Raw genomic sequence first — 26204 nt, 5'->3', positions numbered from 1 at the left:
AATGCAGTGTTTGGTCAACTTACCTGAGGGCACATACCTTGTTAGAATGACAGGTGGAAGTCTCGAAGCCTTCGAGGGTCTTCTTTCTCGCCATAAACACACGACGTACGTCATCCATACACCAATCGAGAGCCTTTCGTTGTCAACGAGTAATGGCAACGACGGCATCGAGGAGGACCACCCGTCTTAGATGAGCGTTTCGTACATGATACATTTGGTGCGGCCTTCCTCAGCCGTGCGGTAAGATGTGTCACAAAGCAAGACCATGCTGAAGGGTGGGTTCGATCTCGATCCGGTCTAGGGAATTTTCTCGACTTCCTTGGACATAAAAGTATTATCACAGACAAACAGACATAACACATTTAACATTTATTATCAAATCTATCGTCCTTCAAACACTAACGCCATCTGTTGATTTCAGTTAGTTGGGCAAACCATGAACCAGATGGCGGTAGTGAGCAAACGTCAAACTCAAGTAAATCCGATGCGCGCGCCACGAGCGATCGATTGGCCAACTAATGGTTATTTGAATTGACCAGTAAATCAGTGAACGATGGAATTTTAGAGTGTTATGTCTGTTTGTCTGTGGTATTAATGTTTAGATGGTGTTAGCCATGATATACGAATGCAAAAAGTAAGTTGGCTTAGAAACTTCGAATTAATAACTTAGTGCTTAGAGCACTGCGAGAGCTGCGAAACGGTAATGTCCTAGTTGGGATGTAATACCAATAAGAAGAAGAAGAAGAAGAAGATAGTTGCGTATGAAATCTTTTTGCTTGAGTTTCTTCTGAACCCATAGCTGCGTATCTTACGACTAACAACCGTCAGCAAGGATTCAAGGGTCATTCAGTGGCGTAGCCAGAAATTGGTCTGAGGGGGTTTTCTGAAAAAAAAAAATTTCGAAAAAATTTTCCAAAATGTTGTCTTTGGGGAGGTTTCAAAATCACCCCGTGTGCTGCCACTGGTCGTACACTAATTACGTAAGGAACCACGTCCATATACCACGTGGACAGGTTTTGATCAGTTATTGATACCCCCTCCCCCACCGTGGATAATTGCTCATATAAATTTTCAAAAAAATGTATGAATAATGGACATTCGCCATACCCCACCCTCCCCCTAAATTATTCACGTGGTATACGAAGCCTAAGCATATTTTCCGGGTTTTCGAACTCTTTCCCCATGTCGGATTTTTTTCCATACAAATGATTTTCTTTTTATATGGAGCGTAACAAGAAATTAACAGACCTCCCTACCAAGAAAAATGCTTACGTAATTATTGTACGACCCTAACACATTTCTGACCATGAACTAAATACCACCCTTTGATGATTTAGTTGTCTTGATTTGTTGAATTATTCTCACCTTCCTGACATGAATGGAACCTTTGGTGTACAGTCAGATATAGAAAAATGCGTGAAAAGTAAAACGGAGAATTCCTGTTTAATTTTGACCATAAAATCCATAGTTCTGTCAGTACCTATTCGATTGATAATGTAAACTACTGCCATCTATGAAAACTTGTCGTAAGATATTCGAACATGTGTGTCTTATCTAATTTGAAACGTAACCTCCCAAAAATAGAGGTATAATAAATAAAGGTAATTGTAGTTTATTACCTCTATTCTCCCAAAGCAAAAGTAAATAATCATTAGGGTTACTATTCCGATCATCCTATAAAATTTTAATTATTAAATTATCCTATAAAATTCTAATCTACGAATTTGTTTGTGATAAAAATAAATTTACAAGTTGTATGAAAATAATCAATTTATTGCTTAAAATACTCGTTTATTCATTTATTTGTTTCACTATACATCCAAACATTCAAAATCTTGATCATACAACCACAAAACTAAAACATTACTTCTCAGTGGGCGCGATCAGCAGTTTCTCAATAAGATCGACATGGCTCCAACAGCATACGGCGGCAGCATACGCTTCAGTCCGAGAGCATCCAAAGCATCACTAGAAAGGAAATAGTTTCGGGTTGAATTAGCGCATAGGTATAATATCTCAGGGTATAATTGGTGAACGGACTAGGGACATCAATTACTCACCCTTCCGTATATTCTTGTAGGAGTCCCAAATAGGATTCCCACTTGTTACCGATAATCTGCGCATGTGAAACACCTCAGGGGATAATCGTTGTGGAACTGATTGGATGCTGATAGAGTTTGTTTTCAATTGTAAATAGGTTCAGTTATCATCAATTTCATACCATTTTATTATCCAATATGAAGGAAAATAACTTTTCACAGGGAAATTAAAACCCGCGTCTGCTGTTCAATAAAACGATGTGGATACTCGGATACTCGATCAAAACAATTTTTGACATATCAGCAGTTGTCGAAAACTCGAAATGACTTCGAAAAGTTGAAACATATGAAACCCTGCACTGAAAAAAAGCTAAAAGGCAGGGTTGCCGATTTCCATATGCACTGGTCAAGAGAAAATGAAATTTCACACTTTGCGACACACAATTACCATCTGCGTTAAGCCCCAAACGCAATGCAACGGAACGGCGACGGAAACGGCAAATTTGACAGAAAATATATCACGCTCGTCTGGCTCAACTCAAATTTGGGTTTAACTCAAAATCGTAAAAATTGCTCAAGGCAAAATTGAGTTCATGGCCTTGAACTCAATTTTGAGTCATGGTGTCAGATATTTTATTTTGAGTTATATCACTCAATTTCATAAAATCGAATATTTATGAAATTGAGTTTGTCAAACCAAAAAAACTATTTTCATTATTTTAACAGAAATAACAGAAAATAAAAAGAAAACGTTTTATTTTAATGTTTATCATAGCTGTACATAAATTACAAATTAGATTTCGAATGAAACAAGAAGTTTTCAGACTTTTCCAGGATGCACCTGCAGGATGATATTTCAGGTTTTATTCCTGCATTGTCACGGATTCACGTCGAACATCTTGCAAGCCTGCACCAGTCTTAGCCGACGTTTCCGATTAATTCGTCCAGTTCAGAAATTTCCTTTAAGGTGGTTATACAACAAAGCCACAAATCGGCATCTTGGAAACCACGTGCTTTTCTAGTGATTTTCAAGAGCACGAATTGAGAGAACCACAACGCCCATGGGGATGAAAATCCGTAGATCGTTTGTTTACTCATGCTAAACAATCGACTTCATCAGCATTGTACGAAAATTATTACGCAGATTTTAACTTTTGATAATAGAGAAAACCGTGTGGTGAATTTGAAATTCACACACGGAGAATTGAGAATCAATTTCAGTATGAAAATCACCCACCTTCGGAATCTATATGAAGCTGTCAAAAGGTGAGTGATTTTATATGCAGAATGGGGAAAAAGTCATCTTCAAATAGTTCTATTGTGTTAGAAATGTGAGTTCATGTCTCCTTATGGTTGAAAAATAGTTAGCAATTTTTTGAAGTTGAAGAATGGCGTCTCAAGAAACCTGTCTTTTATTTAAAGCAATTTATTTGAAACAGATAAAGTACTAGTAAGTGTACTGACGCTGAAGTAAAAGTGGTATGAAGCTTTACACAATAAGTAAAATGTGGAACCTCCAAAGAAGATGATAAGCGTTGAGTAAGTTAAAATTTTGTTTTAGGAAGTTCCGGATTCTAAGTTTAACTCATTTTGTGTTTTATTTTTCAGATAACTTTTCTTTGAATGCTATATAAGCATCGTACACGGTATTATATTCAAAACAACGGCGGGGTAGGATACCTTTATACATGGCTTCAAAACGAAACAACTATTATGCAAAAGACATTGCTGGACTTCATATGAAAAGCACAAATAGGCTCAATAACTTGAATGTATAAAATTTAAAACATCAAAGAGAAAATAAATTATCTGTTGTGTTGTTTTGAAATGTATTATTTGGATCAGAATTAATTATTAGACGAAAATCCTCAATGCTGAATTACTTTTACTGCAGGTGTGTGTTTTTACCCATCCGAAAAAAAAATTTGCTTCTTGAAGGTGGTTGAAAGACACATCAATTTTGACGGCCATTCTTCCCACTTATGGGTACCTTACCCACCTTATGGGTTAGTCCACTATTCTCGGAGATGGGTGAAAAACACCACTTGAGTATTCCAATTTCTCCGTGCACATGGTTGATTGTATAATCACCTAAATTTCACTAATACTAATGACACACTGGTGGTACAAGTACATGGTACAAGAATCTTGAAATGAATACCATACCAATTATTGTCTTATTGAAGATAGTCTTGGAAAATTTTCTTGTTCTCTTGTACCATGGTACAAGTACCACAGGTGTCCTTAGTATAAGTCGCCTAACGAGAAGTTCCAAAACCTCTACAAATCAGAAGAAATTTTATTTTAATTTCATTAATGAATATGAAACATGTCAGAAACTTATAAGCAGAGATGACTGCTTCTAGTAATCTTAGAAATTAATAACTGTGGATATGCTATAGAACACAAAGTTGAAATGCAACCCAGTTAGAATGTAGAGCCATTGAAGAGACGCATATATAATTAATTGAACTGAAGCTGAACCTGCAGAAAAAATAATGAAAAATATGAAAACATAAAAGATACTGACAAATGTTTTAAACGTACTTTTAATTACTATATTTTTCCACTAAAGATTGTCATCCATAAAGCGTTTGAATGGATTTGACTTCGCCATTTTTCTCGTAAACCTAGTTTACAATTCAGCATTTTATATTATTTTGAGTGCCGATAAATAAAATTATAAAAAAACAATAGCTTTTTGTTACAGAAGAAAGATACATTAAAGTTACAATAAAGAGGAAAATTTCAAATATAAATACAATACAATGTATTGTGATACACCATAGAATTTATTGTTATTGGGACTTCTACAATAAAAAGGGCAGCATAATAAAACATCAATGAAAAAGTGAAAATAGCAACAAAAAATAAGATATCGCCAATAAATTATTAATCATATTGCCAACAAAAAAATAAAATCAGCACTAAAAACTTAAAATAGCAATAAAAAATTATAATTTACTTTGAATAATTCAAAAGTGACCGGTGAAACTTCTAATAAAGCAACGGCAATTATGATAAACGCAATCAAAAGTTAACAATTTCCCGTCAAAATAAAAAGGTCCAGCGCTAAACAAGTAATGATAGTCTTTAACCCATACCAAATTTTCCATTTGAAATCTAACAATTCGCAATAAAAAACAATAATCAAAACAAAATAATCGATAATATCCAATCAAACGAGCATATCTGGCCATAAACAAAAGTGAAGTAGAATAAATTTGTTTTCCACACGAATATTCTTATGAATTAATTGGAAAACTTAAAATTTCCATACACTGACAAAAATCAATCATATCCATTATGTGACATATAAATTTTGACTATAGCATTTCCACATAACGGCTATATAAATTGCAGTATATGTGGAAACACACATAACCCTTATTAATTAATAACCTTATGTGGATTTTCCAATACGGTGGTCATTAACGCAATAAAATTTATTTGTAAATTTCTTTAGATTTTGCCAATAAAAAGTGTGGATTTTCATTATGTAAACGACGAGAAAAGCTTTTGAAAATGAATTTAGCCACTTAAACACTCATTTTCCAAAGAAAATAAAGAAATTTCAAATTGAAAATGTAAATTAGCACTTTTATTCAACAATGTGAAGAACAATCATATTTACCAATCGAATATGAAGTAATGCTTGTAAAATTAGAATTTGGAGGTGTTTAAAGGCTATAAATAACTATGATTTTGCTTAAAATTGAAATGGGCCGTGAAATTGTGTCTCGCAGTGAGCTGATGTCGATAAAGAAGAATAAAATGTGTTACCAAAATGAAAGAAATACATTAAAACAACAAACGAAAATTGTAAATAGCACTAAAAATCCGAAAACATAGCATAGAAAAATAACATTTTCCGTAAAATTCGTCAAAGCCGCATTGAACTACTTTTTTTGCCAAGGAAATTTGAAAAATAGCATTAGCAAATGTGAAATTAGCAAAAATTTGCTTGAGAAGCAATAAATTCGAAAACATAATATTGAAGCAAAATAGTCCAAGGAGATGGATGCTGGATTTCTCAAAAACCTACAAAACGTATAAAATCTTGCAATATGCAGATTATTCTAGGGTAGAGGCTTTACAATGGTGTAAGGGTCTTAAACATAAATGCACGCAAATATATTACCACAGGGTTATGTCTCCAATGAATGCTATTTAAAAGAAACCATTGATAAATGTTATTCTTTTAAATTAGACAATCCTTTATTAAAACAGTGTTCTATATGTATGTTGAACATGTTAAAATGGTATATTTCACTTCAGAAATATACTTTTCAAGAAATACAAATGATTAAAATATGTCTTATAAAAGTTGTAACAACAAGATCTTGAGGGTATGGATCATGTCCTGCTAATCAATCAGCAGCGCTTGAGTCATTTTCTTAGGCCTACCAGGTAGCCGTTTATGGGTGAGCGAAGAGTGTTCGCCTGGGTCGCAGTTTGTAGCAACCACGTGACACCTGACTACTCAAGTGATGGCAGCAGTTCGATTTGAAAAATGTGTAACACGACAATTCCATGCTCGCCAATCAGCTTCCGTGACTTCAACACGATGGATATTACCGATGCTCTTGCTGAATTCGTCGAAATTTGCGTAGCGTGGATTGCGAAAACATCGATATCATGAACGGAAACATCTTTTCTCTTCTCCTGGAAGATACACGTATTCGATCCTTTGTCGAAGTCGTTCACCGTGCGATATTTTTTGCCGTTATTGAGCCAGTTGAATGCCTTTCTTTCGATGTCTAAACGTACTCCTCGTATATTTAATCACCCGGCTAGGCGTTGAATAGCTTTCCAGTACTGTTAGGATTCGAGTTTTGAAAACTCCAAATGGAACTCGCTCTTTCATCAGGTGACATTCTTTAATTGCTCTGTTCACGGCCTCTAGGGCATTGTTCGTTGCTGGACAACCAGGCTGGTATGCTTCGTACCAATTCATGAAAAACTTATCATTCATGTATTTGTCAAAAATGTAAGAAAGTCAGGACATTCGAAATACTTCGCCTTTAATAGTCCACGCAAGCTCAAAATGTTGTTTCGGAGAGACCAAGCGTCCTATAACTTCTGCAGTTGTTCAGCTTGCTCCTGAATCTCTAGTGTTTTTCTTCAGATGCTTGCAAATTCTGCATCACATGAAAGAAGCAGTTCACTATATTAAATCCTCACCGAACACTTCCATTGCTGCTTTTTAAAGGATCTCACGTCAGAGATGAACGTTGATACTGTCTTATTCCGAAGTATTTGCATTTATTCGCATGTGGCAAACACGTAGCAATAATCAACTTCTTCTTGTCGATTATGGTTGCGAATGCAATTGGATGAGCACGTATGTTATCGATTACGCAAATGACCATTAATGGGTATCCTTGCAGTGTGGTTTTAAAAGTGCAGTCTGCGGCAACAGTGCAGAAGTACATGAGCAGACTCAATAGTTTCTCACTACTGTATACCATACGAAAACGTCCATTCTCATGGTCTGTCAAGCGATTACGAAAGCTGTTTCTTGATTCGGTGGAACTGCTGAGCATGATTTGGCCATTCCTCTAGCTCACCCATATTTTGAAAAATATTGAAAAATAAAATAATTAAGCAAAATTCGAAATTTGCAAAGGTAAAACAGTTTAATCTCTTCCACAATGTTATACGATTACTCTACTTTAATTAAGATATGATGAACCCCGTCAGAATCTAATGTTGAAGTTACTCAATGTATTCGAAGCACAAATTTCTATCAAGAAGCAACAAACAAAAACGAGAACCGTTCTCCAGCTTTGCTGCACGTACAAAATGTTGTTCTGATTTAAATTCTGTCGTGATTATCCTCAAATCGTAGTTGATGTTATAATATTTTTTTCCTGATGGGCACTATCGTTCCACATTTCCATGGATCTGTTTTGATGAATGCATGGGCTGATCAGCAAATTACGCACGAGGTTTTAGAGTACTTAATTCAAATAAAAAACGGGAACCGTTTATAGCTATATTTCGGATATCGCAAAAGAGAACTAAATAATACAAACATATAGAAATATATGGGTGCAAATTAAAATTGACTTTGACAGCTAAGCAGATCTAATTAATACTTCAAAACACTGTTTCTTCGGAATACAGTATATCAATGAATGCATGATAGTTATTGCTTAAGCTCCCGTTCTCCATAGGTCAGATAACTGACTCTAGCTAACCTAATATCATTGTGGCAACTCTATATGCGGCAGGAAAACTATGCTATTAGCGCGCTAAGAGTTGTTAGACACTGATATAGGCGCCAATTCGTGGGTGACGAGTCGTGTGGTGACATCACAGCGAACTTAACTATCTTTGTCGCTTATCGACTGTAGAATTATTCGAATAAAATAATAGCCCAAACTTTGTTTCGTATATTTACTATAAGTCAATAATCACAAATTCAAAAAATGTGTTCATTCGTTCCGATTAAACTGTAATGTGTTGTATTTTATAAATCCTCCTAGTTGCGTATTCAATACTATAACTGAATTAAAACTCATACCACCGTCCACCAAACGAAAACAGAGATATCAATTCATAGCAATCAAACAAAATAAAGTCGTATAAAGTCTACCAGCAATCTTCGTTGTGTCTATGTAGGTGAGTATGTGAAAATATGAATTAAATTCCCCGCGACACTCAATACTGACATCTTAATATGTATATGTATATAATATATGTAATATATAACTGTAATGGTCATTCTTAAAATTTCTTCATTGTTCAATTTACCTTCTTTGCCGCATAATTGACATCTGAAATATTAGTATAGGTCACAACACTTAGTCAAATTATAATGCACAGTTTTATATCAATGTCTTACGAAATATATGACTTCAAATTGACTCAACCACAGATAACAGATATTGAAGCTAGAACAAATTTTATTGAAAATCCTGTGTAAACTTTTGAATTGATATACGTTGGCCCACTACTGCCATCTACTCAAGTGATTGCGGCAGTACCTAAGGATGCAGCTGAATTACAGCCGTCGAACGCAGCCAATGCATTTGACAGCTGCATTCGGGCTGCGTTTTCAATAACAATGATCTTTGCGCCATCTCCAATCGATTGCCAAACGCGGTCCCAATTTAAAATACATTTGAATTAACGGTTGCGGATGTTTACACACGTATGTGATGCCAGCCTCAATATCTGTTATCTGTGACTCAACTAAGCAGATCTTATGAATACTTCAAACATTTACTTCGTTGAAATGTATTTTAGTTTTGCAAACATGATAGTCATTGCTTGAGCTTCCGTTTCCCACTGGTCAGGTAACTGGCCTTAGCTAACCTAACATCATTGTGGCAACTCTGTATGCGGCAGGAGAACTATGCTATTAGCGCGCTGAGAGTTGTTAGACCACTGACATAGGCGCCGATTGGTGGAATCACAGCGAGCATGACTATTTTTGTAGCAATATCAACTGTACTTATAAAACGCGACGCGAGTAATCAACTGTATTAAAGCGGAATTTGATTTCAGTATTTTGTAGATCTGCTTAGTTACACGCTGATAGTCTTCCGATTGTTTTATCCTAAGTGATGAGGTCCATACCAATATTTCAAATTTTCCTTAAACATGAAAAACTTTCAAAAGAGTAACTGGAGGATTTTTTTTAAATTTCTCCGGTTTGTAAATAAAATGTATAACTAAGTATCGTAATATTAGTAGTACAAATAAACCACAAAGATACAATGCTACATATATTGAATTTGTTTAACGTTATAATATTTAAGGAAAACCCAGCGCGACAGTGCTGTAATATATAAATCGATTTTACCTTTCGCGTCAAAAAATGTATCTCGTTTCATTGTCGCAGTCGATTCTTTGACTTATTTAAGGTCAACCACAGACAAACAGACATAACACATTGACACACTCACCACATTCATCGTCGTACAAACATTAACAACATCTAATGTTTTCACTAAGTTAGGCAAATCCCGGTATAAAAAATGGCGGTAGTGGGCAAGCTTCAAACTGGAGCAAATCCGATGCGCGCGCCATGAGTGAGTGATTGGCGCGATGGAAATTTCACGAGTGCTATGTATGTTTGTCTGTGAGTTAACTTTCCCGAAGAGCTCATATTTAACTCATGCCTCTAACTGTTTTCAAAATCGTAAAGTTGACCTTAAATAAAATTAAGAATCGATTGAGCAAACACAACTTTTTGACGGGAAAGGTCAATTGTCTTCGTTTAAATATCTTTTAAAAATACGAAATAAAAATGATGAAACACTTACCCAACGACAGTGTTCCACTACCATACAGCTCTGCTGAAGCCTTCTTTACCGCATAATTGAGTCTGTTGGTTGATATATTCTCATTACGCGCCATCAAAAGTTTCTTGATTTCTTTTTTTGGCGTCCCAGTGCGAAGCATCTCGTTGATGGTACTGTAGTCATTGGGTTGTAAGGCCATTTTGGCCTTCGACTCTGAGCCCATGTTGTTACATGTATGCTGCCCTTTGATGTGTACGCTGCACTCGTCGTTTTCCGTATTCGGGATATACACCATAACTTTTCTGTTGCATTGTTCCTTGGCGTTCACCTTAATTCGTCGGCAGTTATAGTAACGCATTACTCCTTTAGCGCTGCTATTTTGTGTTTTGAAGCGAAACCCGCTTTCCAAGGATTCAACAAAACTCTTCACATCTGCAAAGGTTATTGCTGTCAGGAACTTCCAATTAATTTCCTGTAATACATACATCTATTAATTAATGCTCAATAAGCTATCGTGTATACTACTAGACTAAATACTGACTACGCTAAGTATAAACAGCGCTAGATAAAAAAAATATGTGGCAGAAGTGCTTTCATGCAATCGAAATTTTAAAATGGGCATATGTTGTGATTATGAGATTTACGCGGTTTATAAGGAATTTCAAAAATAAAATGGAAATAATATGGAAATGCAAATATCATCTTCCAAACTTAGACGTACATGTTAATTATATAATTAAATCGAATGGGGTCTATATAGCTAAGCAATTACTCTAAAGCAAAATTCTATTTTTCGTTTAGCATTTCCAGGTAAATAACGACTATTTTCGTAAAGAACAGGTTTTAGACAAATACAAAGTTATCTTCAAACAAGGTAATACTAATGACACACTGGTGGTACAAGTACCATGGTACAAGAATCTTGAAATGAGTACCATACCAATTATTGTCTTTATCAAACATAGTCTTGGAAAAATTTTCTTGTTCTCTTGTACCATGGTACAAGTACCACAGGTGTGTCTTTAGTATAAGCAAATGCAACAATTTTAGTACTTAAACAAGAAACTTAAACAACTGTTTCCAGTTGGTCCAAAAATATCTACTTAGGTGTTAAGATGGTAATTCTATATTATTATGTTCAATATATTACTTACCACAGGTGTGTCTTCCTTGTCCACCTTTGGCACCTGACTATGATCGCCACTAGAGCCAGCTGTGGTCGCGTTTGCTTCATCTAACCTCGGATGCTCTTCTGTTTTAACGATTCCGTTTATGTCGTTTACCGTAGATTGTTCTTCTATTTTAACGAAGACGAAAGGAGCTACACCGGTCTCTTCTCTCGCGTTGAAAGAAGAACATGACGGATGCTCATCCAGTGATCCCAATTTTTTTCGCACTTCTTTCGACTCATGCAACGCGGCTGAGGTAATTGATGTACACTTGAACTGAGATGGTTTATCAACCTATGGACATAATAAGGATGCATGTTTTAAAGAACTATGTTCAGCTGGTCTAATTTTGCTTTATGTCATTTTTATAATCAGTGCCTGTCATGTTGAGCAATAAGTTTTATTTCACAGTTAGGCCGTTTCAAATATTTAATTCAAATTATGTCCCAGTGGTCTCCGAAATGTCAAGGGGGGGGGGACAATAAAAAATAAATATTAAAATGAAAGAAATCAAAAAAGCTCCTCGCATTTGTTAAAGAATGTTTTGAAAATCTTCAAAATTCTCTGAAATTTTGCATATACATTCTTTGTGACCAAAAGACATTATTTGCATCATTGGTCTGCAGCACCGGCTTGTCCGATCGTTTTGGTGTCTCGGCAATGTTTTAGGTAATCATTGGGGCTATGTGAAAAAAATATACACTGTGAAAAAAAATTGTACAATAATTGAAAATAAAACTTTAAAATCGATTTAAAAAAAAAGAATTTTTCAATATTGTTTTTTTATTTTTTGATATGTTGTAGCAGATTATAAACGTATTTTTTGCACTATAGGTCATAATGGCGATTGTTTTTATTGTTTTCAAATAAGTTGTTTTTTTTTAAATGGTTGGAATATTTTTTTACGTGTTTATCAACTCGATTTTATGAAAGAACGTAACATTTCCAATGGAAGGTGCACATTATTTGTTTTCTAAGTGCTACCGGTTCTGAGATACAGCGGTTAGACGATCCCCACCAGTGCGTAAATAAAGCCAAAATAGCAACCTCTATCATGACGCGAACTCGCACCGGTCGTTGGTAAACGGGTGTGGGAAATGTAAACGCAACCTTCGGTGAATAGCGAGTTGGCAAATTTGGCGACCCGCTCCAACCGTTGCCAAACCATCACACGGAAATATAAAGTAACCCATAAATAAAAAATCTGCCGTCTGCTGAAAAATTGTTCGGGTACTCATCATCAAAACCATTGTGATGGAGGTCAGTTTAGTTTGGATTTCAACTGATTGGCGGCGCTAGTGCATATGAAATAAGGTTAGATATCTCGAAATCTGGAATTTTTAGAATATTGCCGTCTTCTACAAAGTTGTTTGGATGATTAAAACCATCATGACGAAAGCAAGTTTAGTTAATAATACAACCGCTTGGCGGCGCTAGTGTATTGGAAATAACCTGATAGGTCAGGTATCTCAAAATATGTAATTTTTAGAATATTGCCGCCTTCTACAAAGTTGTTCGGGTGGTCAAAACCATTATGACCAACGCAGGTTTAGATTAAGATATAACCGCTTGGTGGCGCTAGTGTATAAGAAATAACCTGCTAGGTTAGATATTTCGAAAACTGAAATTTTTAGAATATTGCCGTATTCCACAAAGTTGTTCGGGTGGTGAAAACCGTCATGATGCAAGCAAGTTTAGTTTTAAACACAATCGCTTAGCGGCGCTAGTGTATAAGAAATAAACTGATAGGTTAAATAACTCAAAATCTAAAATTTTCAGAATATTGCCGTATTCTACAAAGTTACTTGCCATAAGACGAGTTCGTACAATTCCATTTAATTCCACCACTTGGTTGTACCTTTGGCAGATACTACAGTAAGACCATCTTCAGTGTCTCGTACTTGACTCGATTCGACTCAACTCGAGCGCCAACGAGTATTGCGGTTTCAAACTAACCCGAATAGAAAATACAATAGAATTACATTAAAATATCATTAAATTACAATACATTTTATTGATGAACATTCAATTCTATTGTTCTTCTATTGTACCAATTAAATTGCCTTATTGTTGTTCCAATAAACTTACAATAAAATCTATTGACAGAAAAATGTTGACAATAGAATAACAATAAATTCTATAGTAATGGCAAACATTTGTTCGAGAAAAAAACGTTTTTTTTATTGTTACGGTAACTAACAACCCCTATTTTTTATTGTAAAACTGCCATTTACAATAGGATTTATGGTGGGAAACAATATTCTTAATTGTTATTCTATTGTGAGCAACAATAGAGATTATTGTAAATACAATAAAATTTATCGTATTGTTACAATAATTTCTATTGTAATTCTATTGGACTTTTTTATTCGGGAAACTTCTGGTTTTGACTACCCTTTTAAATCTTACATAATAATCAACCTAACGGATAATTCGGATAACTTTGTAGAAGATGGCCACTTTCTAACTCTAACGGATTTAGAAATATTTAACCTAACAGGTTATTTCTCATACACTAGCGCCGCTATGCGTATGAATTCCAAACTAAACTAGTCTCCATCATAAATGTTATGGCTACCCGAACAACTTTGTAGAAGACAAAATTTTTCTAAGTCTTATAGATCTCGAGATATCCACCTCACTAAATTATTGCATATAAGCTAGCGCCACCTATCAGATGTGTGTCTAGCTAATCTGATAATCACAAAATGCATTACGCACATATTTATATTACAAAAGTTGGAGCGCGTTCTGAAAGATTTGAAAATAAATAATATTTTTTTCCTGATTTTATTTATTTCCGTGTTTGCCTCAATAGCAACCGGATATTCACCACCGGTGCGAAGCATGATTGCACTTCAACAACCTTGATAGAAACAACCGGTGCGAGAACAAGTGCATAAATAAAATATGAACGCATTTCGTTCCTATACTAGACACTCATTTGGATACACATCGGTGGGGATCGTCTTATAAGATAAAATATACCGTTTTTTTAATTTTCAGTCATTTGCGAATGTTTTTCCATTCTATTCAAACTAGAATCGAATTTTATTGAGCCGTTGAAATTTATTGACAAATGCTAGTAATGGAGTAGTGATTGTACATTTTCATGGCATGAAATGGTGCAGAAAAAATTCTTTACTTAGCAAAAAGTAAATCAAAATTCTACCTTACTAATTTTTGTTATACAATTTAGTGGAAGACTTATATTCAATATTGTAGGTGGATCAGGATGGACAAGTGATAGAGAAATATGAACTTGTATTCAATTTATTTTGGCCTTGCATGAATTGAGAAATATAGCCAAAAGTTGAAATTGTAGAGTCCTAACAGTGAGTCTGCTTGAAAACTTCATTGAACTAAGATTAATCATTCGAATATCTTCCTCTCCATTACACAATAAATCATAACCACTAGATTGAACTATCTTAAGCTTGTTATCTGCTCGTCGTTGTCACTTGAATAAAATGCAATTTCTGTTATACTTGCCAACTATAACATGAGGGCGTTTGATTGAAATATCATATATCTTTATATGATATATACGTTTCGGGGTTATCATTTTGTATTTTTTTTTTGTTTTTTTTTTATTTGTAATTATTTGTTTTTTTTTTCTCCGGAAAGTATTTTTTCCACAAACTCACACCAAGAAAATGGCCGTATACTGATCCATTACTAGCATTTGTGAATAAATATTAATGATTCTGTAAAATTGGATTCTAGGTTGAATAGAATCGAAAAACATTCGAAAACGACTGAAAATTTTAAAAATCGGTGTATTTTATCTTATAACCGCTGTATCTCAGAAACGGTAGAACTTGTAAAAAAAATTAATGTACACCTTTTCCTTTGGAAATTTTACGTACTTTTATAAAATCGAGTTGATAAAAACGTGAAAAAAGTAATTCAAACATTAAAAAAAAAAACAACTTGTGTGAAAAATTTATAATTTTTTTGACCATCATTTCTTCATTTTGACCCATAGTGCAAAAAATTACGTATATCTTCTGCTACAACATATCAAAAAATAAAAAAAAATATCGAAAAATTCGTTTTTGAGAAAATTGATTTTTAAGTTTTATTTTCAATGATTGAACTTTTTTTTCACAGTGTATATTTTTTTCAAAGAGCCCCGATGATTACCTAAAACATTGCAGAAAACAGACACCAAAACGATCGGACAAGACTTAGTCGTTTTCAAGTTATATTTTTTTGAAAGTGTTCAAGGTGTTTTGCATAGGCCCTTGTCAAAAGTTAGCCACTTTAACACACACACACACACACACACACACACACACACACACACACACACACACACACACACACCCCTCCCCATGGCCACTGCGAGTTAGGGGGCCTGTCTAGGATGTGGTGGGGTTTGACAGTGGGCTCTGTTGATCCTCTATAAAAAGCTGCATGTGTCTGCAAGCAGGCCCTATCACAGCGACCGTGCGCCGCTCAAAGCACACAAGCCCAAGAGGAGTGCCAACCGGCACATCAGGATTCATACCAGTAAGATCCTGATTATGGTATACTGGTCACAGCAAACGACATTGGACGATTCTCGGTTTATGGATAGGACTAGGCGTATATGGGCTGACAGTCGAGCTATTCTGTTTCCTGAGTAAAAAGAGTGACATCTTCTTGAAATGGCAAGCAGGCTAATGGTTCGTCTGCCTCCGTCCCGATAAACAACCTGGCAGGCCTCCGGTAACGCTCAAAACCTGTCACCTATACCGGTGGGTAGTAGGTTCAGATGCACCATTCCTGATTTACACCGATCCGGCTCTGAACACGGTGTTATAAGGCACCGGAGTCAACCCTTGCATGGACCTCACTGTTTACAAAGGCACCCATGGGATCATAAGAGGCGACTATCTACAACAGGTAGAGATAACGGCCCGGAAAAGGGACCCTTTTAACATGGATACAAATTCTACAAACAACGAAGGTGCAGGCAGGGGCGAATATTTTCGCAAAGAGTGGGAAGCTGCAGCGATCTCCAGTGATGTCGCAGGCAGCAGTAGCGAGTACCAGTAGTACGGCCAAGACTGCTGAGTACCAGGCAGGCCAACAGGAGCTAGGATCCGGGAATAGGGTGTCCACCCAAAAATCGGAAAGTAGTGCTACTCAGGAGGAGCTACAATTCGAGAGGTCCAACCTGATGGAGGTGCGGAAGCGAGTCAACGAGCTTTATGACTTCGTGAAGGACAAGCACAATGTTCACACGAAGATCAAGCTTCTAGTGACAAGCATTAAGTCCGCCGTAAAAGCAGCCGACCACGAACAGATCGCGCTAAAAAAGAAAGCCGAAGCAGCTGAAAAGGTGCTGAAAGATGCGGCGGAGCATACAGCAGTTGAGACGCAGCAAGCACCTAAAAGTCTCCGAATCACTCACACAGAAAAGCGAAGAAGGGATTCGCCTGGAGAGCAGGAAGGCACGAAAAAGCAACGGAACGTGCAAGACTTTGCCAGCGTGCTGAAGGAACGCGTCAAGGATGGTGACTGGCAGACTGTGGAAAGCCAGCGGGAGGAGAGGAAGAGAAGAAGGAGATTGTAGAAAAGAGAAAGGAACAGAAGAAAAGAAAACGTCGTTCTCCTCGGGAGAGAGTTAAAGGTGATGCCCTGATTGTAGAAGCAGAAGCGAGCGATAAAACGTCGTACGCAGTGATCCTGAAGAAGGTGAGAGAGGACACGGAGCTAAAAGACTTGAGTGAAAAAGTGGTAAGAACTAGGCGTACCCAGAATGGGGAGTTGCTGTTCGAGCTGAAGAAGGATCCCACGATCAAGAGCTCGGCCTTCCAGGAGCTCATTTCCAATTCATTGGGCAGTGACGGTAACGTAAGAGCTCTAACGCAGGAAGCAGTGGTCGAGTGCAGAGACCTGGACAAGATCATGACGGAAGACGAACTGAGGGATGCACTGGTCTCACAATGCAAGCTGGGGAAGTGCAAATGACGGTTCGACTGAGGAGAGCGTATGGTGGCACACAAGTAGCAGCGATACGACTACCAGCAGAGGCTGCCAACCAAATGGTGGAGGCGGGCAAGGTAAAAGTAGGATGGTCGGTGTGCCCGTTGAGATTCGCCCCACGAGTCACCAAGCAGATGGAGCGATGCTTCAAATGCATGGCGTTTGGCCACCAGGCGCGAAACTGCAAAGGCCCGGATAGATCCGGTCTATGTAGGAAATGTGGTGAAGAAGGACACGTTGCTAGGGACTGCACGAAGCAACCAAGATGCCTGCTCTGCAAGCCGGAGGACGGAAACGAGCATACGACGGGTGGCTTTCAATGCCCTGCATACAAGAAGGCGATGGCGGGCCGGGATTAATGGAGATCATCCAGTAGAATCTCAATCATTGCGACACCGCACAGCAACTGTTGTGGCAGTCGACAATAGAAGCAATGTGTGACGTGGTAATTATTGCTGAACCGTATCGGATCCCAACGGCAACTGGGTGGCGGATTCATCGGGGATGGCGGCTATCCAAGTGATGGGCAAATTCCCTATTCAAGAAGTGGTAGACAGCTCAAGCGAAGGTTTCGTTATCTCCTAAATCAACGGGATCATCGTGTGTTGCTGCTACCCACCCCCAAGATGGACTTTGGAGCAGTATAACCGGATGCTGAACTCACTCACGGAGAAGCTGGTCGGCCGAAAACCGGTAATCATAGGAGGCGACTTCAACGCTTGGGCAGTGGAGTGGGGAAGCAGGCTGACTAACCCCAGAGGTTACAGCTTGCTGGAGTCGTTGGCAAAGCTGGACGTCAGGCTGTGCAACGAAGGTACCGTTAGTACATTTCGCAGAGATGGCAGGAGTCCATCATCGACGTCACGTTCTGCAGTTCATCGCTGGTGAGAAACATGAACTGGAGAGTTAGTGAGGACTATACATAGTGATCATCAGGCGATCCGGTATTGTGTTGGAACACGAATGCAGACGGTACGGCGAGAGATTAGGAATAGCGGGCGAAAATGGAAGGCGAAGGACTTCGACAAAGATCTTTTATCGAAGCACTCCGAGCGGACAGCGGCGCTACAAATCTCGATGCAGACGAGCTGACAGAAACTCTTGCGAGGGCATGCGATGCGACGATGCCAAGGAGACTGGAGCCAAGGAAAAGCCGGCGGCTAAATTACTGGTGGAACGATACTCTTGCTAGCCTTCGTGTTGCGTGTCTCAGAGCCAGAAGACACTTTCAGAGAGCAAGGTCTGAAACAGTCAGAGAGGAGCGTAAGATAATCTTCCGTGAAGCTAGATCGGCCTTCAAACGGGAGATTAAAGTCAGCCAATCCAACTGCTTCAAGGAGTTGTGCCGAGAAGCTGACGCTGATCCTTGGGGCAACGCTTATCGGGTCGTAACAGCGAGGATCAGGGGTCCAGCGACGCCAGCGGAAATGTGTCCGGACAAGCTGAAGATCATCGTTGATGGTCTCTTCCCGCAGCATGATTCTACGATGTGGCCACCTACACCGTACGTAGATGAAGACGGAGTAACCATTGCAGGTATGCAAGTCTCCAACGACGAGCTGTCATCAGTGGCGAAAGGTCTGAAGATGAAGAAAGCTCCGGGTCCGGATGGAATTCCAAACGTGGCTCTAAAAACTGCGATACTGGCGTTTCCAGATTTGTTTAGGATGGTGCTGCAGAAATGCCTAGCAGATGGTAACTTTCCGGATAGGTGGAAGATCCAGAAACTAGTGCTGCTGCCGAAACCAGGGAAACCGCCGGGGAATCCAGCATCGTATAGGCCCATATGCCTGCTGGATACACTGGGGAAGCTTCTGGAAAGGATTATTCTTAATCGGCTGACGCAGTTCACTGAAGGCGAGACCGGCTTATCGGAAATGCAGTTCGGATTCCGAAAAGGCAGATCGACGGTGGACGCAATCAGGACGGTCATTGAAGCTTCAGAGAAAGCGGCCAAGAAGAAGAGGCGCGGCAATCGATTCTGCGCTGTAGTAACGATTGACGTCAAAAACGCTTTTAACAGTGCCAGCTGGGAGGCTATCGCCGCAGCGCTGCACGGTATGCGGGTTCCTGACTACTTGTGTAGAATCATTGAAAGTTACTTCCAGAACCGGATCCTGGTTTACGAAACGAATTCGGGGCAGAAGTCGATTAGGGTTACCGCAGGTGTTCCGCAAGGTTCCATTCTAGGCCCGACGCTGTGGAACATTATGTATAACGGAGTTCTAAAACTGAAGTTGCCCAAAGGCGTGAAGATTTTCGGATTCGCGGATGATGTCGTTCTAACGATAACCGGAGAGTCGCTGGAAGAGGTAGAAATGCTGGTGGCGGAGACGACCGACGCAGTTGAAAACTGGATGAATGGAGTCAAACTGCAGCTTGCTCACCACAAAACAGAAGTGATGCTGGTTAGCAACTGCCGCGAGATCCAGCGGATCCAGCTTACCATAGGAGGGCACAACATACCGTCCGTGCGGGCTTTGAGGCATCTAGGAGTGATGATCGACGACCGGTTGAATTTCAACACCCATGTAGACTATTCCTGCGAAAAGGCATCTAAAATGGTCAGTGCGTTTGCAAGGATCATGCCGAACGTGGGTGGTCCTAAAAGCAGCAGTAGGCGTCTTCTGGCAGCAGTAGCATCCTCGATACTGAGGTACGGAGCTCCAGCCTGGGGAGCTGCGCTCAAGACGAAACGTAACCGCAGAAAGTTGAACAGCGTGTTTCGCCTAATGGCCGTTCGAGTCGCGAGTGCGTACCGAACCATTTCCTCGGAGGCAGTTTGCGTTATCGCAGGATGATTCCAGTCTGCATAACCCTAGCAGAGGACATCGAGTGCTACCAACGGAGGGATACCAGAAATGTGAGGAAGGCGGTAAGACTGGACTCTATGGTGAAGTGGCAGCAGGAGTGGGACAATGCGGATAATGGAAGGTGGACCCATCGGCTCATCCCCAATGTGTCGACGTGGGTGAACAGGGAGCATGGTGAGGTGAACTTTACCTCACACAGTTCCTGTCCGGACACGGTTGTTTCCGCCAATATTTGCACCGGTGTGGCCATGCATCATCGCCATTCTGCCCGGCGTGTATCAACGTAGAGGAGACTCCAGAGCACGTGATATTCGACTGCCCGAGGTTTGCGGAGGCACGTAGGAGAATGCCTGCCATAAGGGCGGACAACATCGCAGAGCGAATGTGTCGCGATGAAGGTACGTGGCATGCGGTAACCAGAGTTGTGACACAAATAATGTCAGAGCTGCAGCGTCGATGGAGAAGGGACCAGCAAGCAAGGGTCGGCTCGGAGGAAAATCCAGCATAGTGAGCAGTGTTTGGCCTCGGGTCGTCGGGGCGCCGGTGAACCGGAAGTCTTCTGCCAACCGGAATCGTCGGACCGACTTCGGCACTCGATCAGTCAACCTGCTGAAGAAAGAAGAAAGAAGAGGGAAGTGCTTCGGGTATGTAGGGCACCGCCAGTGCGGACGTCATCCACCACCGGAACTGTCGGACCACCTCTGCAAGTCGGCGCAATGCGCGAAAGCGTCCCCTGCGATAGCCGCCGGTAGTCGGGGCACCATCAGTGCGGAAGTTTCCTTCACCGGAACTGGTGGACCACCCTCGACGCCGGGGGAAGTCAGGAGGATTCGAGTGAGGAAGTTTGCGGCACGACCGCCGAGGGATCGAGACAACGTAGCAGTGGATCTCAGCCAGCCAGTCGGCGAACTAGCCTAAGCTAGGGGCCGGAATTTTAGAAGAAGTGCATGAGCACAGCCCCCCCCCCGAAGTAGTCGCAGCATCCCGTGGTCCCGGGGGGATCGAGGCAAGGAAGATAAGGGACCCGGTTTATCCGGGAGGCACATTTTTAGCAGGTCGGGAGGAGCCCATCCCTGTTCGCCTTCGAGCATAGTGTGGATGCTCGAGGTGTCTGTCGCGCAGATTTTTGATGGCCTTTAACCCTTGTAAAAAAAAAAAAAAAAAAAAAAAACACACATGCACGTTATCCGGCACGCACTCATTGCCCGACATCCATTTACCAACCAACACGCAAACACTGTTCGGCAGGCTCACATTATTGGTAACGCATTCACTATCCGACACGCACACACTATTCGACACCTACATACTATTCGACACGCACACACACACACACACAGCCAATCGGCATGTGGAGTGTCCCTACTTCGGTAGGGTAGTGTAGTATCGTGAGCTGCTTCGGCAGGGAGTGAGTGATCTGGTTGTGCTGAGGCAGGAGTGTCATAGCGTGTCGCCGCCGCTATTGTCACCTCGAAGCGCAGCAGAAGTCTGAGTATGGACTGCACATGCTGAGGTAGGAGTCGAGGTATCCCATCGACACCTCGAGGCATTGCAGTGGAGTGTTAGAGTGAGCACCCGAAAAACGGTCACATGGAGCGAATGGTCTTTGGAGAAGCTGCTTCGGCGGCAGGGTAGCAGTGGGTTGTACCCACACACCTACAGTTGTGCACATGTGGTGCATGGGGAGTGTCCCTGCTTCGGCAGGGTAGCGTGTGGTCTGCTTCGGCAGTGGTGTGATTGATCTGCTTGTGCTGAGGCAGGACTGTCGTAGCGTAATATCTGTAGGCCCAGGCAGTTACTGCTATCGACACCTCGAAGCGCAGCAGAAGTCTGAGTATGGACTGCACATGCTGAGGTAGGAGTCGAGGTACCTTCTCGACACCTCGAGGCATGGCAGTGGAGTGTTAGAGTGAGCACCCGAAAAAGGGCCACATGGAGCGAATGGTCTTTGGAGAAGCTGCTTCGGCGGCAGGGTAGCAGTGGGTTGTACCCACACACCTACAGTTGTGCACATGTGGTGCATGGGGAGTGTCCCTGCTTCGGCAGGGTAGCGTGTGGTCTGCTTCGGCAGTGGTGTGATTGATCTGCTCGTGCTGAGGCAGGAGTGTCGTAGCGTAATATCTGTAGGCCCAGGCAGTTACCGCTATTGACACCTCGAGGCATGGCAGCGGAGCGCCCAGGAGAGCATCCAAGTAAGACTCAAATGGAGTGAAGTCAGTCTCGCGTGGGACGAGTGCCTGTGTGAGCGATAATGAGCGAGTACGCTTAGTACTGCCGTCCCCCCAGAAGTAGTACTGCGAGGTAGTTCCTGGGGGAAACGATGGTGGAGCCCAAGGGAGTTTAGTCGGTATTACCGGTATGGTCGAGTCCGACACTCCAGTACACTTCCGTGTGGTAGTTTGGCAACTACAATGCACGTGTACTGGGTTAGTGTGTAAATGCATTCTCCCTTGTAAAAAAAAAAAACACACACACACACACACACACACACACACACACACACACACACACACACACACACACACACACACACACACACACACACACACACACACACACACACACACACACACACACACACACACACACACTATCTAGTACTCACACTTATTTTCCAACACGACACACTATCCATCACGTACGCACTGTCCGACATGTACCTACTATCCGACACGCATTCACTATACAACACTCTGACACACTTTACGACACGCACGCATTCACTATCAAACATGCACAAACTATGCGACATGCACACCCTATTCGACACGCACACACAATCCAACACGTACTCACTATTCGACACGCATACACTATCTGACACGACACACTATACACTATTCACTATACACCATTCACTATTCAACACGCATTCACTATTCGACACTCTCACACACTAAACGATACACACGCACTCATTATCCAACATACATATACTATGCGACACGCACACTGTTCGACAGGCACACACTCTCCGACACGCAATCACTAACTAATACACACACACACACACACACACACACACACACACACACACACACACACACACACACACACACACACACACACACACACACACACACGACCCCTCCCCATGGCCACTGCGAGTTAGGGGGCCTGTCTAGAACGTGGTGGGGTTTGACAGTGGGCTCTGTTGAACCTCTATAAAAAGCTGCATGTGTTTGCAAGCAGGCCCTATCACAGCGACCGTGCGCCGCTCAAAGCACACAAGCCCAACAGGTGTGCCAACCGGCACATCAGGATTGATGCCAGTAAGATCCTGATTATGGTATACTGGTCACGGCAAACGACATTGGACGATTCTCGGTTTTTGGATAGGATTAGGCGTATATGGGCCGACAGTCGAGCTATTCTGTTTCCTGAGTAAGAAGATTGACATCTTTTCGAAATGGCAAGCAGGCTAATAGTTCGACTGCCTCCGTCCCGGTAAACAACCTGGCAGGCCTCCGGTAACGCTCAACACCTGTCACCTATACCGGTGGGTAGTAGGTTCAGATGCACCATTCCTGATTTACGCCGATCCGGCTCTGAACACGGTGTTATAAGGCACCGGAGTCAACCCTTGCATGGACCTCACTGTTACAAAGGCACCCATGGGATCACAAGAGGCGACTATCTACAACAGGAAGAGATAACGGCCCGGAGGGGGACCCTTTACATGGAAACAAATTCTACAATCAACGAAGGAGCAGGCGGTGCGAATGTTTTCGCAAAGAGTGGGAGGCTGCAGCGATCTCCAGTGATGGCGCAGGCAGCAGTAGCAAGTACCAGCAGTATGGCCAAGGCTGCTGAGAACCAGGCAGGCCAACAGGAGCTAGGATCCGGAAATAGGGTGTCCACCCCAAAATCGGAAAGTAGTGCTATTCAGGAGGATCTACAATTTGGGAGGTCCAACCTGATGGAGGTGCGGAAGCGAGTCAACGAGCTCTATGACTTCGTGAAGGACAAGCACAATGTTCACACGAAGATCAAGCTTCTAGTGACGAGCATCAAGTCCGCCGTTAAATCTGCTGAGCACGAACAGAACGCGCTCAAAAGAAGAGCGGAAGCAGCTGAAAAGCACTGAAAGATGCAGCGGAGCATACAACAGTCGAGGCACTGCAAACACCAATGAGCTCCCGAAATACTCGCACGGAGAAGCGAAGCAGGGACTCTCAGGAGAGCAGGAAATCCCGAAGAAGCAGCGGAACGTGCAAGATAGTGCTAGCGTACTGAAGGAAGGCGTCAAGAGCGGTGATTGGCAAACAGTGGAAAGTCAGCGAGAGAAGAGAAAGAAGCAGAAGGAGTACGTGGAAAAGAAGAAGGAGCAGAAGAAGAAAGAAAAACATCGCTCTTCTCGTGAGCGGGTCAAGGGGACGCCTTGATAGTCGAAGTGAGCGACAAGACGACATACGCAGCGATATTACGGAAGGTGAGAGAAGACCCGGTGCTCAAGGACTTGGGTGAAAAAGTGGTGAGGACTAGGCGTACTCAGAAGGGGAATTGCTGTTCGAGCTGAAGAAGGATCCCACGGTCAAGAGCTCGGCCCTCCGGGAGCCCATTGCCAATTCCTTAGGTAGTGAAGGAAACGTAAGGGCTTTAACGCAGGAGGCCGTGGTCGAATGCATAGACCTGGACGAGATCACCACGATAGACGAACTGAGGGATGCACTGATCTCACAATGCATGCTGGGCGAAGTTCAGATGACCATTCGGTTGAGGAAAGCGTACGGTGGTACACAAATAGCAGCGATACGACTACCGGTAGATGCGGCCAACAAAATGGTGGAGGTGGCCAAGGTGAAGGTCGGATGGTCTATGTGTCCGTTGAGACTCACCCTCGAATCACCAAACAGATGGAGCGATGCTTCAAATGTATGGCATTTGGACACCAGGCGCGAAACTGCAGTGGCCCAGACAGATCCGGTCTTTGTAGGAAATGTGGTGGAGAAGGACACGTTGCTAGGGACTGCACGAAGCAACCAAGATGCCTGCTCTGCAAACCGGAGGATGGAAACGACCACATGACGGGTGGCTTTCAATGCCCTGCCTACAAGAAGGCGATGGCGGGCCGAGATTAATGGAGATCATCCAGTTGAATCTCAACCATTGCGGCACCGCACAGCAGCTGTTGTGGCAGTCGACAACAGAAGCAATGTGCGACGTACCGGATTCCTTCTGACAACGGCAACTGGGTGGCGGATGCTACGGGGATTGCGGCTATCCAAGTGATGGGCAGATTTCCTATCCAAGAGGTGGTAGACAGTTCAAGCGAGGGTTTCGTAATCGCCAAAATTAACGGGATCTTTGTGTGTAGCTGTTACGCACCCCCAAGGTGGACTTTGGAGCAGTATAACCGGATGCTGGACTCACTCACGGAGAAGCTGATCGGCCGAAATCCAGTGATCATCGGAGGCGATTTCAATGCTTGGGCAGTGGATTGGGGAAGCAGACTGACTAACGCCAGAGGTTACAGTTTGCTGGAGGCGCTGGCTAAGCTGGAAGTAAGATTGTGCAACGAAGGTACCGTTAGTACATTCCGCAGAGATGCAAGGGAGTCCATCATCGATGTCACGTTCTGCAGTCCGTCGATGGCGAGGAACATGAACTGGAGAGTTTGTGAAGAATATACCCATAGCGATCACCAGGCGATCCGATATAGTGTTGGAACGCGAACGCCGACGGTACGACGGGAGACAAGGTCTAGTTGGCGAAGATGGAAGACGAAGGACTTCGATAAGGATCTTTTATCGAAGCACTTCGAGTGAACAGCGACGCTACAAACCTTGACGCAGACCAACTGACGGAAACGCTAGCGAGGGCTTGCGATGCGACGATGCCGAGGAAATTGGAGCCAACGAATAGCCGACGGCCAAGTTACTGGTGGAACGAAAATCTTGCTAACCTTCGCGCTGCCTGTCTCAGAGCTAGGAGACACGTTCAGAGGGCACG

At 41.8% G+C, this 26204-nt stretch overlaps 1 protein-coding gene across 1 annotated transcript; it reads right to left on the bottom strand.

The window, feature by feature from the left end:
• Nucleotides 1-8764: 8764 nt before the first annotated feature.
• LOC134209769 (uncharacterized) lies at nt 8765-15139 on the bottom strand. The gene is made up of 4 exons (XM_062685805.1): nt 15113-15139; nt 11449-11757; nt 10316-10766; nt 8765-8821 (listed from the first exon to the last, which is right to left on the bottom strand). Exons 1-4 carry the CDS (start codon nt 15137-15139, stop codon nt 8790-8792), a joined length of 819 nt encoding a protein of 272 aa, XP_062541789.1. The 3' UTR covers nt 8765-8789.
• Between the last annotated feature and the right edge of the window lie 11065 nt (nt 15140-26204).

The sequence above is a fragment of the Armigeres subalbatus genome, chromosome 2, assembly GCF_024139115.2.
Source record: "Armigeres subalbatus isolate Guangzhou_Male chromosome 2, GZ_Asu_2, whole genome shotgun sequence".
Lineage (NCBI taxonomy): Eukaryota > Metazoa > Arthropoda > Insecta > Diptera > Culicidae > Armigeres > Armigeres subalbatus.
This window is presented reverse-complemented; position numbering and strand designations above follow the sequence as displayed.